This window comes from Podarcis pityusensis (assembly GCF_964106645.2).
Source record: "Podarcis pityusensis genome assembly, chromosome: 3".
Lineage (NCBI taxonomy): Eukaryota > Metazoa > Chordata > Lepidosauria > Squamata > Lacertidae > Podarcis > Podarcis pityusensis.
Window position 1 is genome coordinate 93,083,100 of NC_138026.1, and position 17,669 is coordinate 93,100,768.

The window sequence follows — 17,669 nt, forward strand, 5'->3', positions numbered from 1 at the left end:
TGTGGGGCCTGTCTGGTGTTTTTACATGAGTAGAATGTGTCCTTTTATTTTAAATGCATCTCTGGGTTATTTGTGGGGTGTAGGAATTTGTTCATATTTTTTTTAAAAAAATAGTCTGGCCCACCACATGGTCTGAGGGACGGTGGACCGGCCCACGGCTGAAAAGTGTTGCTGACCACTGATCCACAGCATCATTGGAGAGGGGCACCGGCACCTGGGCTCCAGTGGGTGAGCCCGCCCCGCCCCCAGCACACCGCATCCCCTGGCGTGCGTGCCCACCCAGGGCAGCAAACAGGGACACAATGTCCCTGCTGTCTATTACTCCATAATATAACAAAGCAAAAAAGTTAGTGAGTTATTGATATCAAGCTCTATAGTATCAGCTTTACTTTTAGAAACAAAACTGACTACATTTATTTGAAATGTTGAAACCAATCTGAGTGTACACAGTTATTTCAAATTCATTAGAGTTTCTGTAATTCAAAGGTACATACTATGCCGAATTCAATTCAGCTGAAAAACAGCAAAAGCAATTCTTCACTTTTTAAAAACTGATTTAGAACACGAAGAATCAACACTTCATTCTTTTAATGTTAGGTCACTGACAAATGCTAAGCTCCAGGCGGCTTGAAAAACCTGCTATGACCTGCTGTGCCAAACTGGTTACTTGCCAAGTCTCAATTTTTCGTTAAATTTGTAGAGAGATCTTTCCTCTGGAATAATATTGGTTCCCCCCTACCTTTTTCAATTCCCAATTAAAGTTAACAATGTGGAGATATACAGTAATGAAAGCTGCTTTCATTATACACTAAATTTAATTAATGTGTCATACAAAAATGGAAGGACACCTGCATTTAATATTACACTGTCAGAACATGCACACTGCAGTGCTGAACGACTTCCAACTAGGGCTGTTTTACACACTTTTTCTTTTAATTGCCTTCCCAGCTTTTGGACAAAACCGAGGTCCGTATGCTCTGTGCAGGGCAATGTGCACATTTAAAAATAGAAATAAACAAAAGACCCTTACATTATTTCTAAGTAAGAATATCATTTTTGTGTGTGGAATAGATCTAATGCAATAGGGAAAAGTCAATTTCATGTCCATTTTTGAAAAATAGCACAATTTACTAAATTTGAGGTTTAAAAATAAGAGAAGATAAGGATATTTATAGAACAACACACAATGTTCAACTTCCAAACCAAGGATGCTTAATTTAACTTTAACTTGCACCGGCGGGGTGGGGTGGGGGCTACCAAAAAAGTAGATTTGATTCCGTCTTCATACTAAAAGAAAGCCAAGCAGGCTGGGTGTAGAGAAGAAGAACAGAAATTGAGATATAGAAGAGCTGGCCAAAGTGCCAGAGAAAGTTTGAAAAGGCTATGCCAGCACCCAATTATGAAATACCTAAGCAGGTGGCAGAGCCAGATGCCACGGTGTAATGTTGGTTTAGGCTGGACCACTAAAAGAATTGGGCAGATGGATCAGAGCCTGCTGCTCAGTCCTGGTGCACCGTCTAAAGAGGACTCAAGTATTCTGCTCAAAGAACTTTCCAGTAATGTCCACAATGGAGATAAAATTCTGACATTACGTATTTCGTGTATATTTTCTTACAGAGCTCATTCCAAAAACACCCTATACCTAGTTCATGTGGGGATCAATGTGCTGTCCATTTTGGTTATTAAAATGCCATTTCCTACCAATACCAAGTGTTTGTTTGTTTTGTTTTGAAACCTCTTTAGGATCATCATACTGAAGAGTACAAAGAATCAAAAAGCCCAGGTTAAAATCCACAGATCACAATGCTTGTAAACACTGATCTAACTGCATTTAGTTTAGCTCAACTGTTGGGATTCGAAAAGGGTTTGACATGACAGATGTTGCTGAAGAACAACAATTCTCATTACAATTTTATAGAACTGCATCCTACCACTGTTTTTCTACCAAATAATGTACCCCCTAGGAAATGTGTGGTAAAGATGAGTGCTTTCCAAGAACCAAGGTTTCGGGTACCTAGGTTCCCGAATGGCTTGGCTCCTGAACAAACTGGCTCCTGCACGTCGCAGACCTGGAAATAAGTGTTCCAGTTTGCGAATGTTTTTTGGAAGCCAAACATCTATTTTGGCTGTTGGTATTGTATCTGGGGCCAATCAGAAGCTGTGCCTTGGTTTGCAAACGTTTTGGAAGTCAAACGGACTTCAAGAACGGATTGAGTTCGGGAAACAAGGCACCACATGGAGACATCAAAAAGTATTTGTAATAACAAGTCACAAAATGGCATGTCTTAATGTGAAAATATTTAAGATAGAAATAGGTAGCCGTGTTGGTCTGCCATAGTCAAAATAAAAAAATCCTTCCAGTAGCACCTTTAAGACCAACTAAGTTAGTTCTTGGTATGAGCTTTCGTGTGCAAGCACACTTCTTCAGGTATCTGAAGAAGTGTGCTTGCACACGAAAGCTCATACCAAGAACTAACTTAGTTGGTCTTAAAGGTGCTACTGGAAGGATTTTTTTATTTTAAGATAGAAATAGTTTTAGATCAGAAGGGCACCAACAATCCCAACCAACTAACTTGTGTCAATTTGGAATTCTGCTACCCCTAACAATCAATCATTAAGACTTACAAATTTTGGATATGCCATGCCTTATGTAAGGTATATAAAATAACCAAACCTTCTTTATCTTTAATTCAACATGGGCTACTGGAGCATAAGTTTGCACATACTTCTAGATGAAACATGTCTGATGCACTAGGACTATAGTGGGAATGATTTAGCTTACTATAGGCTTGCTTTAAAACCTTTTATCTACATTGTGAAACAAGTAAAGTAGAAAGCATATAAAGATAACAATTCAGACGCTATAGGAAAGAGCCACTGTCCTCCTAGTGGTGCAGCAATAAAACTGCTAGTACATTTGCAAAGCTAAGTAGGGTGCGGTATGGTTTCAAATTGGATGGGGGACCATATGTTGAGATTCCTGCATTGCAGGGGGTTGGACTAGATGACCCTTGTAATCCCTTCCAACTCTACAATTCAAATATACTTACCGTATATTGGCTATATGTTGTTGCACAGGCTGATGCTGAAAATGTTCAGGCCACTGATGATGTAGGCAGAATGAGGGCGAGGACTGAAGACAGCAGGCAGTCTGATACAAGGGTGTATGTTTTTGGCAAGCGGATGCTGAATATTCTGTATGAAGGTTTGGGCAGCAGGAAGTTAATGGAGATGGCGCCGCATTGCCAGACAGTGAAAGGCATTCTTGCTGATTACAATGGTGATTTAGAGGCTGATGATGGTATGGGCAAGGGCGACAACACTGTGATAATACCTGTGGAGTTCTTTGGTCATCTACAGGCAGAAACGATGGTTTTAGCATGCCATTAAGTTGAAGGCACCCATTTGCACTCACTTTTCTTCTTGTGGTTTCCTTAGATGGGAGGTTTTGGACGGCAACATTGCCATCACTGGTTGCAAGAAGATCAGGACTAGTTGCATTGGTCGGGATGTTACCATTGCTCAAAACGACAAAGTCATTGCTCCCATTGCTTGTAGCCATGCTCCAAAGTTCTGGTGGTCTGAAATGCTTCTAGAAGGGAGAAAAAGAAAGAAAAAGTTAAAAATGAAAAAGGCACAATTTTGTCAATAATATACTGGTCTCAGTGTTCTATATGATCTGCTGAATAAAAAGAAACCTGGATTAAGGATGCACCAAGTATCTGTACAGTTACAATTAGGGCTGGGCAATAGTTGGATTTCACCATCATGAGATATTGCCAGCTAAACATCGCGGTATACCAATATATCACAATGTCTAAAATAAGGATGGAACTAAGTACAGTATAGGGACGCAGGTGGAGCTATGGTCTAAACTACTGAGCCTAGGGCTTGCCAATTGGAAGGTCGATGGTTCAAATCCCCACGACAGGGTGAGCTCCCGTTGCTCGGTCCCTGCTCCTGCCAACCTAGCAGTTCAAAAGCACGTCAAAGTGCAAGTAGATAAATAGGTACTGCTCTGGCAGGAAGGTAAACGGCGTTTCCGTGCGCTGCTCTGGTTTTGCCAGAACCAACTTAGTCATGCTGGCCACATGACCCGGAAAAACTGTCTGCGGACAAATGTAGGCTCCCTCGGCAAGTAAAGAGAGATGAGCGCCGTAACCCCAGAGTCATTTGCGACTGGGCTTAACTGTCAGGGGTCCTTTACCTTTTTAAGTACAGTACAAACATTGGCTGGCTTCATGCCCCCCCCCCCGCATGACTTCTGCATTGTCCTTGACCACTGACCAAGCTAACTACAAATGAATTTGAGTCCAACACCACTGGGCAAAGGTTAGTCACCCTGATCTAGAAGAGACGACTGCTATCACTGATTTAACATCTTTAGAATGTACATAACATTAAAGCTTTGTGATTGTTAATAGCTTGCTAAGATTCTGCTTGCTCTGCAGGGACCCATAAACATTAATTTTCTCTTTCTTCTCTTCTACTGAGCTGTTAAGAGTGCCTGAAACTGTACAGCCAGCCAAGCTATTTAATTGGTTCATCACTAATATCGAACAGAAGGTGCTATGCACAATGGAATGCTGCCCTTAACAACCCTGGATGCTGAATCTCAGAGCCATTTGGGTTTGGAATCCTCAATGCCTAAAGCTAAAGGAGGTGGAGGAGAAAGAGTCCTGAATAATGTAACTTAAAACTATTTGTTCTATGTTACACTCAGACACTCTGCAAAGTTAATACCAAACGGCAACCAGTCAAAACTTGACAGCATTTTCAAGACAGGAATATTTTCCTTCAGAATCCAATTCCTTGCATTCCTATGTTTAATATTCTTTCCCGACCCACTGCACCCTAAACCAGTAGACCCCATTAAAAAGTTACTGAACACACACTTGCCAAGTTTAAATTTAAGCAGTTGAATGAAGTTGGTTGCTGTCTGAAAACATTTAATTTTTAAAATACTGTATGGCTGAAGTAGAGTAGTTTTCTCATGGATTGCATGGCAATTTCAGAATGGCTACAGAAAGGGATGTAGCAATAAGCACACAATTAAAAAGAAGATTTTTTTCCCTTAAAGAGACATCTGTACACTTTTTCTTTTGTGCAACAGATTCAGAAGCACATTGACACGCTGGAGAATCACTATCTTCTGAACAGGAAATTCAAGCATCCAAGTCAACCAACAGCTTCTTCCATATTTTCATTAAGATTTCTAAAGCAGTAGGTATAAACGTTTATTGATCTGAACTCTGGGCAACCCAAAAAGGTCATGACTGGGACAAGACAGACTAATTCCTTTGCTGTTAGGATGCAAATACACAAAAAGGGCAGCTGAAAAATGACTTTATGACCTACCAAGTCTACAGAGAACATTTTGTGGTTTCTTTGTTCTCTATGATGAGAGGGCAAAGATGAGCAGGTTCCCGGCTGCTCATGATAAGAGACAAGAGGCGCAGCAGACACACACAAATCAGCAATAAAAGAGCAGCAAGCTAGCAACAAAAAGCACAGTGAAACCCATGTGTTTTAACCGGCTTGCAAAATGCTGAAAGGGAAGGTGTCAAACTGTGGGAGGCTATTCCATAGAACCTGGTGGCGAAAGAGGTCCTGCTTCTCATGGGGCTCCTTCAGCAAGCTGTTGCCCCAAAGAGAAGAACAGACTGCGGGGAAGGTTGAAAATTGTAGTTCTGGTGTTAAAAATGGAGAGGGGGCTGCCAGGGTATCATTTCGAGAACTGGTTTACCAGGCTTCAGCAGGCTTGTCTGAATTTGTTCTGAGTCTGGCACTATGACCAAAATAAAAGAGGCAAAGATGTATATGGCTATGGTAGCAGTTTATTACAGAACTCCAGAAGGCGGGGGGGGGGGGACACAGCTCTGTTCCTTTCTCTTTTTAATCCTACAACTGATTCTCCATTCTGGGGGTTTCTCTTTCTGCTAAGACAACCACTCAAGGATTTACCTTGGTATGGGATGGTTAGTACATCAGCCATGGCAATGTCTTTCTCTTTTCACCCCCCTCCTTTTTTCTTCTTCTTTCCTTTTGTGTCCTCTGCTCAGGGCCAATTTTGAGGTCCAAGGATTACACATGCATGAAGGCGGTGGATGAATTGAAGGACCCTGAGTGAGTGGTAGGGAAAGGAAGACCTCCCAGGATGAGAGATTGGGAGAAGAAAGGAAAGTTCCCAGGTGAGAGCTGGGAGGGTCCACCACTTTCTGTGTGAGACAAGGGTTAAGGGCTACCTTTGAGACAGGACTCTGTGATTTCTTCTCTCTCTCTCTGTTTTTATTTATACCAATCTCTTTTATCTTTTATTTTATTGTATTATGAAAAAACTTTAATAATTTTTTTAGAAGTTTTTTTTGTCTAGATCAGGCATAGGCAAACTCGGTCCTCCAGATGTTTTGGGACTACAATTCCCATCATCCCTGACCACTGGTCCTATTAGCTAGGGATGATGGGAGTTGTAGTCCCAGAACATCTGGAGGGCTGAGTTTGCCTATGCCTGCTCTAGATAGTCAGAACCCATCAGGCCAAACCAAGTGAAAGTGATCCCACAAACCTGGACCAGACGGTACTTGAGCAGCCTCCCTGAGATCTGCTTCAACAGTAGCATCAAATTAGGAATGGAAATTAGTGACTTTGCCCTCAAAGTGCTTCACAAAACTAGTACAGTGGGCTACTCAGTGATCTGTTGCTACATCTGCTGGACTGATACTAACCAGACCCTTCAGCTTCAGGAAAAGGTCGCCTAGGTAGTTCACAGAGTATGCAATTGTGGCTATAAAGTGAGCCGTCTCTGATGCCATCACCTCCACATAGACTCTCACCTGTGTTTGGTCCAAGACTTTAAGGAAGAACTGCAATGCTGTACTGTACTCAGACATGTGTGCAGGATTTTGTGTTCACTCAAGTGAATATTAATTTTAGATGTGCGTAAACCTCTCCCATTCCTTCAGGCCAAGATGACGTATTTCATTACTATGAAGAGGTTTTTAATGTTATTATTAAGAAAGGGTGTGGGGGTGGGAGAAGGAGGCTTAAAAAAACATTGGTTCAAGAAAAGCCATCTGGACTAACACCACTTACTATTGAAAAAGACAAGTGCAAAATCAGGTGGGAATGAAGTACTGGAAATGTGGTTTCATTTGCTATTTAGTGCAGAGCATTATAAATCTTTAGATGGCCTTAGGAACCAGCTAATTAGCTGTTGAACCATTCATCCCCAGCCTCTCCTAAATCCAACAAAAACTCAACTTAAAAAAATGACAACTGTTCTATAAAATTTAGCCTAGATTCAACTTGCACATGAAATTATTTCATATATAAGCTGGAAAAGAAAGCTCCCAAGCAAACAATCCTGGTTTAGGGGGGTTGTGCTGTTTAAATCAGGCATAGGCAAACTCTGCCCTGTAGATGTTTTGGGACTACAACTCCCATCATCCCTAGGAGTTGTAGTCCCAAAACATCTAGAGGGCCGAGTTTGCATTATGCCTGGTTTAAATCATTGAATTCCTGCCAGATAAAGAGATTGCAGTATGCTAGCTGAGGGAAATACGTCTTCTCATTCTAAAGTCTTCATTAAGGTGTTTTCCTTAAATGCTGCAAGACAGACAAACTGAGCAATATGCAACAGAGTGATATGCAACAAGCTGTATAATTATTAAAATAAATTCTATGATTTTCTACAGAATGTTTATACAGCAAGCCTGCACCCTTCCGCTACTCTCATTTTACAACAAAATTATGTGGGTGTGTGGGTGAGAGAGAAGTGACAGACGGCCCTTGATATTTGGATTTTCTAGCTATCTCTCAAGCCAGTATTCCTAAGGCAATTAAGGAGATTTTAAAATGCTTAATGTCATTGATCTTAGCCAGTGCTTTTTTTCTAAAAAAAAAGTTTAAGGGTACTCTCATTTTCCTACTTATACTGAAATACTGCCCCTCAATGAGGTCAAACTTAGATTCACAAAATGTTTAGGGGTATGCGTCCCCCCAGAAAAAAGCACTGATCTTAGCTTCCGGCTCTCAGCTAGACATTTTTGAAATTCCCTAGTACCTTTGCTATTCACAGGCCAAGGGAGTCTCCCACAGTTTCCTGGCACTTGCTTTTTATTTTGTTTATAGGCCGCTAGCTATACACTGAACACTCGTCTTTAACTATGATAACTTACTCCTCGAGGAAGCTCTGTTTCTGCAGAATGCCATTCCCTAAGCGAAGTAGTTTAGGTCTACTTTAATGTGTACAAAGTAAGTGTGTGTGTGTGTGTGTGTGTGTGTGTTAAATCCAACAAGCTTGCTGTAATAAGTATTAATAAGTAAAGTTCAACATGGTTAAAATGAAGTATTTTAACTCCTTTCCTTCAAACAAGGGTGGAGGTATATGCTTGCAAAGCCCTCTTCCCTCGATCACGACCTGAGCAGAGCCCTTTTCTGTCTCCTCCTAATAGGAACTTGGAGCTGAGCGCACTCATTATGTGTTAAGCAGGATGCCCATTATCTGATTCTTCACCCCTGAAGCTTGGATGTAAATGTTTCCTCAGCAACTTTTTGCAAAGGCAACAGCTCTTATTTATGTACAGGTGTAAGTATATGTTATTGCAGATACTACTTAAAATTTACATCCTTCTTAAACCTAAATCAATCATTAATGCATAGCGTTGGCTCACAATACATGAATTCAGAGGTACTGGGGTCACTCAGCTGATTGTTGCAAATTGCTAAAATCCTCGTATGTATGTGTCACACACACACTGAACTTTTATACTGCCTTTCATCATTCTTGACCCCAGGGTGTGTTATAAACATATAAAGCAGATAAAACCAATTCTCAAATGAATTATTATTTTTTAAATGCTATGGACGTCTTATATAATCTCAACACCTATGAAGGCTGGGGAAGTATGTAATCCACCAAAAGAATGGCTGGGGAAACCCAGCCAGATGGGCGGGGTATAATAATAATAATAACAACAACAATATTATAATTATTACACTGTAGGTGCCACTAGCCAAACATCCAAGGGGAGGGTGTTTCACATCTGGGCCTCTACTGTCCTATTCTTCTTTGGCGATCACTTGTAGCAGAGTAAGACTGTCTTCCATGAACACGGTCTTAAAGAGAAAGCTGGTTCTTGTGTCACAACATAATTCACCAGTCCTTCATAAAGAGCTAAATGGATCCATCACATTATTCAACACCTTCCAAGTCACGAAATATTTTTAGGATTAATCTTCTCTTGTATTTAAGTGTTTTGTTGCATTACTGCCAATCCACATCCCAAAAGACTTGATGTTTCTGCCCTGACCTTGAGAAATTATTTCATTTCCTGGGCTGAAGGCTGGGATAGGAATCGCAATTCCACTGACAGGGATTTTCCAGATATCATCATGCCAAGGTAATAAAAATTGCTTTACAGATAGGCACAGAGAATGCACATTAATTCAGCACTGGCAGTAATGGAGTGAAGGAATGACTGCAGTAAGGATGGAGAGATGAAATTAAAAGCCATATTTTTTAAAATCTATCAACAGGTTAACTTACCTAGAAGAAGCTAAAGGTAAAGATTAAATGCAAGAGTAAGAACAACTCATGTAATGGGTTCTCGTCTTCACTGGGATGATGCCAAACAAACTAGAAGGTACTTTAATATACAACTGTAGTTTCTGTTTAGAATAACATTGTACAACTTAAAGTAAATTGAGATGAAAAAATTAAACGTATTAGGTAACTTGAGGAACTGGCAGAACTCTTAGCTAAATATGTCAATAGCTTCTTCACTTCACCAAACAGCAAAAGAGCCATTTTTAAGAGTTAGGTAAATTTACAAATAACATTTTAGACTAGAAATTATATGCTTGCAAGACATCCCTGTATCAAGCAAAGAAAGCTGTGCACTCCTAGCACAATGCAAAAGGATTCTAAGAATCCTAATGCAAGAAGTTTAAATCATACACCCTACAATTTTAAGCACCATCATTACACTAAATCTTATATACACACCTTAATGACTTTTCATTGCTATGTAAAGGAAAGTTTTCATTATGATAAATCCTTTATTCTTACAAAATTGCTACACACACACAGTGATATGCTATTTTTTCAGCTGAAAAAGGAAGTAACTTGTACTGAAAATGAACTGAAACATGTACAGGAACCCACAATAAATTATGTAAACAGGGAATGTCAATATTTAGAGTAACCCACAGCAGTAGAAAATCCTGTTAATATAATGCGCAACTGTAAAAGAATTGTTCTGCTACATGCATTTGAAAGGCACATAACACAATAAGTTTGAAACCGATTTTGGATAATGTGTATTATCTAGAACCTTCCAGTGTGCTCTGCTAACAAAAGTTGCAAAGCTGAGTTAAACTAAACTGGCTTTGACACACAGGAATCATTAAGGACAGCTGAGCTATGATTTTAGCATATAACTGGTTAAATGTTTTTGTATCTAAACATGTGCACACTTTTCAAAGTGACAATATAGTTCGAATACCTTTAGACTTCTGCACTCAATAACTGTGTTTTGTTGTAAAAAAAGTCATAAAACCATACAATATTTTAGTACATGCTAAATAGACATACGATGAACATGTTTTAAATGACATTCAGTGCAGGTTTCCTAATCTCAGTTTATCAGATGAGAAAATTGCTTGTCGTACATGCATATCCCCAAGTAAATTTAAGATACCAATCAAGTTTAATTGCTGAATGCCTTCTGCCAGTTTTGTAGTCACATTCTGCTTCCTTAAAAACAATACCTACTTGCATTTGTTCTCTTCAATCACTATAAAAGCATTTTGCCTCCTGTTGGGTCCGAACAAAACCAGGAAATCTCTTACTTTAGACACGTTCCCTGGCAGCCCGTTAAGTTTTGCCACAGGCTTTTTAAGCCTCCCCCTTCAACTGCAGTCTCATTGTAAGTCAACAATCATATGCATACTTCACACAGCTTTGCAAAAACAAACAAATAAACAAACCCATAAGTTCTTAATACTTGCATTAACTCACCCAATTATTCTGAAATTCCTGGCTTAAGCCGCATCAAAAAATGTAGTGCAGAGACTAGAGATAAATATTTGGGGAGGAAATCTCTCCTTGATTGCCAAATAAAAGCAGTGCTGAAGAATTAAAATCGCTATCTTGAAATGAGCTAAAGAAAACTCAAAGCTATATGCACGATCTTTCATGAAGTCTTCCCGGCAAAAGCTGTTGGTTAACTGCTCAGAACAGCAGAGACAAAATAGCTGGTTAGCAGAGGCTGCTCTGCAATACTGCAGAGAGGAGTCTGTATGACACGCACATGCAAATTGCCTTAAATCAGGCTTGCTGGGGGCTGGAATTTCTAGCTCTCTTTCTCCTATTGGACAGCCGAATTTCTCTCCTAATGAGCCTCAAGGGGCAAGGGCTCAGTGGTAACAGCTGGTATGGCAAAGGCTTGATTTCCATGCAAGGTTAGAAAGGCAGGATATTACCATTAACATGGCTACCCCCCCCCCCTTTCTGCAGGAGAAGCTCATAATATTGCTGCTAAACATATCTGTGTTTTTCCTCTTAAACTGAACTCGTGGCCTTATTTGGTTTGCTATTTTAGAGAAACTTTAAACTCCAGCGTCCAGGTACCTCATTTGTAAGATCTATCACGTATAAGGATTTTTCACTACACTTTGCAAACATAGTCCCACTCTACACTAAGAACAGCAGAGAAGCACGGCTGGGTCAGTCCCAAAAAAGTCTACCAACTCCAACATTCAGCTACCAACAGAGGCCAGGCCAGTCAAATGCATCTGGGAAGTTCACAAGCAGGGAATAAAGGCAATAATCCTCTCCCATTGTTCTCCAGATCCCGGCAACTGGTATGCAGAGGCATTCCGTCTCTGAACCTGGAAGGTTCTATTTAGGTATCATGTCGAATAGATCTATCCTCCACAAACTTGTCTACCCTTTTAAAAGACATTTAAGTCTGGAGATGCCACTGCCACCAAATCTTGTGGCAGTGGGTTTAATAAACGAATCACCTTCTTTTATGTCTCCTGAATCTGCGGTCAAACAATTTATGTGTCCGGAATCTGAGGTCAACAGGTGTGCAAAAGGAGGAAATCATAGAATTGTAGAGTTGGAAGGGATCCGTAGGATCATCTAGTCCACCCCCTGCAACGCAGGAATATGCAACTGTCCCATACAGGGATTGAACCTGCAATCTTGGCGTTATCAGCACTATGCTCTAAACAACAAAAGCTGAATGAATTTGTTGCATCTTTACTGAAGAAGATGCAGGACAGAGCCCAGTCCCTGAACTAATTTTCTCAGGAAGGAAGTTTGAGAAACTGAGGTAAACAGTTGTGACAAGAGATGGAAATCTAGGTCTTGCTGACAAAATAAAAAGCAATACATCATCAGTTCCAGATGGCATCGACCCAAGAGATTTCAAATGTGAAATTGCTTATCTTCTAACAAAAAATTTTAACTTGTAAGATCAGCCTCCATTACAGAAGGCTGAAAATTGGAAAGTGAAACAGCTATTTTTTATAAAGGGATAGAGGGCAGGAAGATCTAGAAAATTACATGTCCGTTCTGGGAAAACTGAAAGAAAGCAATACGGATGATAAAGCTAGAATTACCAAGCACTTAGAACAGGGGTCAGCAACCTTTTTCAGCCGTGGGCCAGTCCACCATCCCTCAGACCAGGTGGTGGGCCAGACTATATTTGAAAAGAAAAAAAAATGAACAAAATCTTATGCTCCACAAATAACCCAGAGACGCCTTTTAAATAAAATCACACATTCTACTCATGTAAAAACACCAGACAGGCCCCACAAATAACCCAGAGATGCATTTTAAATAAAAGCACACATTCTACTCATGTAAAAACATGCTGATTCCTGGACTGTCCACAGGCCAGATTGAGAAGGCGATTGGGCCGGATCCGGCCACCCGGCCTTAGGTTGCCTACCCCTGACTTAGAAGAATAAGTCTTTGTGAAAAGAAACCCTGCCTGTATGACCTTTTTAGCGTTTATTTATTTGGATTATTTTTATAGACCACTTATATTTAAACAAATCCACTTGAAGCTGTTTTGTTCTTCGAGTGTCAAAAAGCATGTGGATAGGGGCAATCTAGATGGCACTGCATACTCTGACTTTCAAAATGCTCTTGGAAAAGTCCCTCATCAAAGAGGAAGCTAAGCCAGGTTTACTCATGAGGTAAGAGGGCAGGCCCTCTTATGGATCAGTAGTGGGTTAAAGAACAGGAAGCAGACGGTAAAAAAATAAAACAAAGACAGTTCTCACAATGTAAGGATGTAGGAAGTAGGGTCTCTCAGGATCTATATTGGGACCTGAGCTTTTAAACTTGTTCATAAGTGATCTAGAGTTAGGAGTGAATAGCGAGAGAGCAAAGTTTGCTGGTGACAACAAATGGTCAAAACAAAAAGGCACTGAGAGGAGTTTGAAAAGGATCTACCCAAACCTGGCAAAGGGCAGTAAAATTGCAAAGGCAAAACAAACAAGTGGAAAGTGATGCATGTTGGGGCAAAAATTAATAATAAATAAAAATCTAGCTCACATATATGGTGCCTGAACTGGCAGTAACCTACAAGGAAAGAAATCCTGTGGCTGTAGTGGATGGTTGGTTTAAGATGCTGACCCAGCTATGGCCAAAGCACATTGCATGTTAGGGAGCAGGAATAGGAAGAATCATAGGACTGTAGAGTTGGAAGGGACCCTGACGATCATCTAGTCCAATCCCCTGCAATGCAGGAACATGCAACTGGGGATCGAACCTGCAACCTTGGCGCTATCAGCACCACGCTCTAATCAACTGAGTTATCCATCTACATGTTGTGCTCATGCAGACTTCCCATAGCATCACTGTGAGAACATGATGCTAGCCAAGATGGCCAGCTGCTCTGATCCAGAGGGCTCTTCTTATGTTCTTAAATCAGCCTTTTAACTTGTTGATTTAAATCACTGAAATAAAATCTTCCTTCACTGCGATTCAGAGCACTGCAGTAATTAATCCAGAAAGGAACATACCACAGTGCCCAAATCACCGTCTTCCAGGAAGGCATATTACATATTACATTACTTTTTTTATTACACTATATCAGAAGAGGTGAATGACACTCATGGGTACAACTGTCAACTAAGCATCCGGGAGCAAAAGTCAAACAGGAATGATAAACTCTGGGCGGCTTCCAACAAAAGATTAAAAATACATTAAAACATCAGTCATTAAAAACTTCCCTAAACAGGGCAGCAAGAATTCCCAAGTTATGCAATTGCTCCTTTAAAGGTAACTGGAACCACACTCTTCCACAAATGCCATGAACCATTGTCCTGGGAAAGCTACAATAGTCAAGGGCTGCGAAAAATGATTCTATACAACTCAGTGGAACATCATTCCTTAGGTTTTATATGCAATACTCTGGCCATTACCTCATTGAAGGCATTATTAGTGAACAAGAGCTCGTGCAAAAGGCTAAGTTGTATTGTTGTTGTTTAGTCGTTTAGTCGTGTCCGACTCTTCGTGACCCCATGGACCAGAGCACGCCAAGCACTCCTGTCTTCCACTGCCTCCCGCAGTTTAGTCAGGCTCATGTTTGTAGCTTATATTGGCCTATAAGTTGTATAGGCCAATGTAATTCTAGCCCTAGGACTACAGTCTGGAGACTAGAGCAACCCTTGACAATACAGACCCAGACATGAATTAGTGTCAAATCAGAGACTTGCACATATTACTCAGCTTAGCATTATGCAGCATCCTAGTAACCAGAGAAATGTTGAAGAAAGATGTAGCCAAACTCTCAAAAATAAGAACAAGCATTTTGTTAACATGTGAAGATAGGCTGAAAACCATGGAAGACTATAGAAATGCAACTGGCCTCTATGGCAGCCACTTCTCATTAAACACGTATGAAAAGCAGTAAGATGCCTAGTTCAGCTGTGAAGTCACAATTCATGAACAGTAGAAATCTGTCTGTTTTGTTTCTATGACTAGTGATGATCATTTCCACAAGCATGATTTTATCGGCCAATTTTCTGCTACCTACTGCTTTTCAGACACAAGAATCTTCTCTTTCTGTAAATAAATAGGCGTGGTTGTGATAGAGACGTGTAGTGAAGACAGGCATTTAAGTAAAGAAACCAAAAGGGTTTCATACAATAGAGGCCGACTAATAACCTCAGCAGGCATGCTTTAATTTCAATTCTTTATGGATAAGCTAACCAACAATATAAGCTCTTGAGTTCAAAAGGAACACTACACACACCTGTGGAGTTTCAATCAAACCACAAAATCTGTTAAACAGGGTGATCTCCGCTACACACAGTCAGCTGGTTATAAGCAAAGGAATGTGTGACATTGGTGGAGTTGGGTCATATGTATCTTACCTTAGCAGCTTAAAAGCTCTGGTGGCGTATTATGAGGTATGATAGCTGGCCCTATGCCAACCTTAATAGCACTTATGGACCTATAAACATAAGAATGCATACATGCATATTATATTCTGCAAATATGCAGGAACAAGTCCAAAGAAATTAAATAAGTACAGTTTGACTTGCTTTTTCCCTGCTGGCTAATTCAATCATTTGTTTCGTAATGTACCCCAAGGTCCAGTTATTCTGACAACTAAGAGACAACCTCATCTGATCTTGGAATAACAGCATGCACTATGGTGTGCTGTTGTTGTTTAGTCGTGTCCGACTCTTCGTGACCCCATGGACCAGAGCACGCCAGGCACTCCTGTTTTCCACTGCTTCCCGCAGTTTGGTCAAACTCATGCTGGTAGCTTCGAGAACACTGTCCAACTATCTTGTCCTCTGTCATTCCCTTCTCCTTGTGCCCTCCATCTTTCCCAACATCAGGGTCTTTTCCAGGGAGTCTTCTCTTCTCATGAGGTGGCCAAAGTATTGGAGCCTCAGCTTCAGGGTCTGTCCTTCCAGTGAGCACTCTGGGCTGATTTCCTTAAGAATGGATAGGTTTGGTGTGTACTATGACTTAAGTTGTCGCTTTGAGACAGCTGATGGTATGGTATCTTTCAAGATCACATTGTCCTATGTACGGTGAAAAATTACTACTAGCAACTACTATTACTACATCACTGTGCCCATTTTCCTTCCCCCAGATGATAAAACTCTTGGACACGTCATTTTTTAAACCGAGCAAGATCCACAAGAGGAGGAAGATGGCTAGAGGACTGCATTATTCTGTTAAAAATAAGAAAATATCTATGGTACCCAAGCATTAAGCAGGGAGTGGACACTATGCTTATCCCTTCTCACATGTGCAACGGTGCACACATGGGGAGGAATAATGCCTTCAACAACTTCTAGTTGTCTGTGAATATGTTCTCATTTTGACACATTTCCTGTGTATTCGGCTACTCATAACAGCAACTTGCCATGCATTTGCAGTACCACATAAAGTAACTGCAAGTGATCCCAGAATAAGTATAAAAATGTAAATATTAAAATTCATGTTACGATTTTAAACGTCACAACACAAACAAATCATGCAGATCAGTTCAGTCCCCCCCCCCATCATACACCATAAAGGCTTGTTAAACAACTGGTGTAAACCAAAATTATTGAAAGAAATCGAACAACTATAGCGTATGGTTTAAAATATTAAAAGGTGCAAAAATTTGCATGTTTCAAATAACATTCAAAATGTGTACCTTTCTCAAAATGTATAAAATTGGATGAGGAAATTAAATTGTTTCAACAGTCACAGAAGTTTGACTTTCTAAAGTAGAGTTTAAGACGCCTGTTTGTAACTTCAAGCAAGTTGCCTGATCTGACAAACATGCACCAATAATAAATGACTTACACTGGAGTGCAGCTGTACTAACATTTATACAAAGTTACACAGTCATATGCATTCCATTATCACAGGTGTTGGCTTTCCACTATGAGTTACAACTAATAGGAAACTTGAACAAGTATACGCAAACCCCCAGACTGGGCTATTTTTACAAGCAGCCAAGGCGGGAGATGATATGAGTCCATCACCCGTAAACATAATAAATGATGCAAAAAGCCACATGCAGCACTTCATAAATTGGACAAGGTTGGTACTTTAGAAATCCCACCATCTTGATGTTATACACTGATTACATTGCTTGGCAGGCATCTAGAGAAGACATCACCTGTCCATTTATGTACAATGCTGTTAGAACAAAAAGGAATTCTCAATTCTACCTTGTGAGAATTAAGACAAGGTGAAAAGCACAACCACCATATTGGAGCTAGCTGTCTAACTGCACCCACCCACACTCCGGTCAACTCTTACAAGTTTGGAAGCCGCACTGTATTCAGGGGAAACCATTCAAGGGAAACCCAGCCAGATGGGTGGGGTATGTATTAATTAATTACTATTAGTATCATGAAGAGTCCTGGCAATCTCTATTGTTATTAGTTTCAGGAGAACTAGTAACAATAGATCTCTCAGCAGCTTTCAGTATCATCAGTCATGGAATTCTGGAGCAGCGGTCCAAGCTGGGTGGAGACAACACTGGGTTGTAGTGATTCTGCTTTTATGTGGATAGCAGGTTCCAGGTAATGCTGGACCACCTAGCATTTACGTCTCTGGGTCTTGCAGCAGTGTTCAAAATTTCCCCAGTGCCAGGTGTGTTTTGCTATTGGCGCAGGTCCAATTATTG

General features: G+C 40.5%; 1 protein-coding gene and 1 long non-coding RNA gene across 4 annotated transcripts in view; one reads left to right on the forward strand and one right to left on the reverse strand.

The window, feature by feature from the left end:
- DISP1 (dispatched RND transporter family member 1) overlaps window positions 1-17,669 on the reverse strand; it is a 91,240-nt gene that overhangs the window by 33,480 nt on the left and 40,091 nt on the right. The window contains exons 1-2 of one of the 3 annotated variants that reach the window (XM_081000101.1): window positions 11,021-11,299; window positions 3,416-3,592 (exon numbers count right to left, since the gene is read on the reverse strand). In XM_081000101.1, coding sequence (XP_080856227.1) covers window positions 3,416-3,519 — 104 coding nt within the window. In that variant the 5' untranslated portion in view covers window positions 3,520-3,592; window positions 11,021-11,299. Of the gene's footprint in view, window positions 1-3,050; window positions 3,593-11,020; window positions 11,300-17,669 lie in introns of those variants that run through there. The other 2 variants (XM_081000099.1, XM_081000100.1) reach the window with 2 other exon arrangements.
- The window catches only part of LOC308474232, a 32,563-nt gene continuing 23,939 nt past the window's right edge, over window positions 9,046-17,669 (forward strand). Inside the window, exons 1-2 of the long non-coding RNA XR_013984595.1 lie at window positions 9,046-9,401; window positions 9,538-9,644. This is a non-coding gene — a long non-coding RNA (uncharacterized lncRNA). The remainder of the gene's footprint in view (window positions 9,402-9,537; window positions 9,645-17,669) is intronic.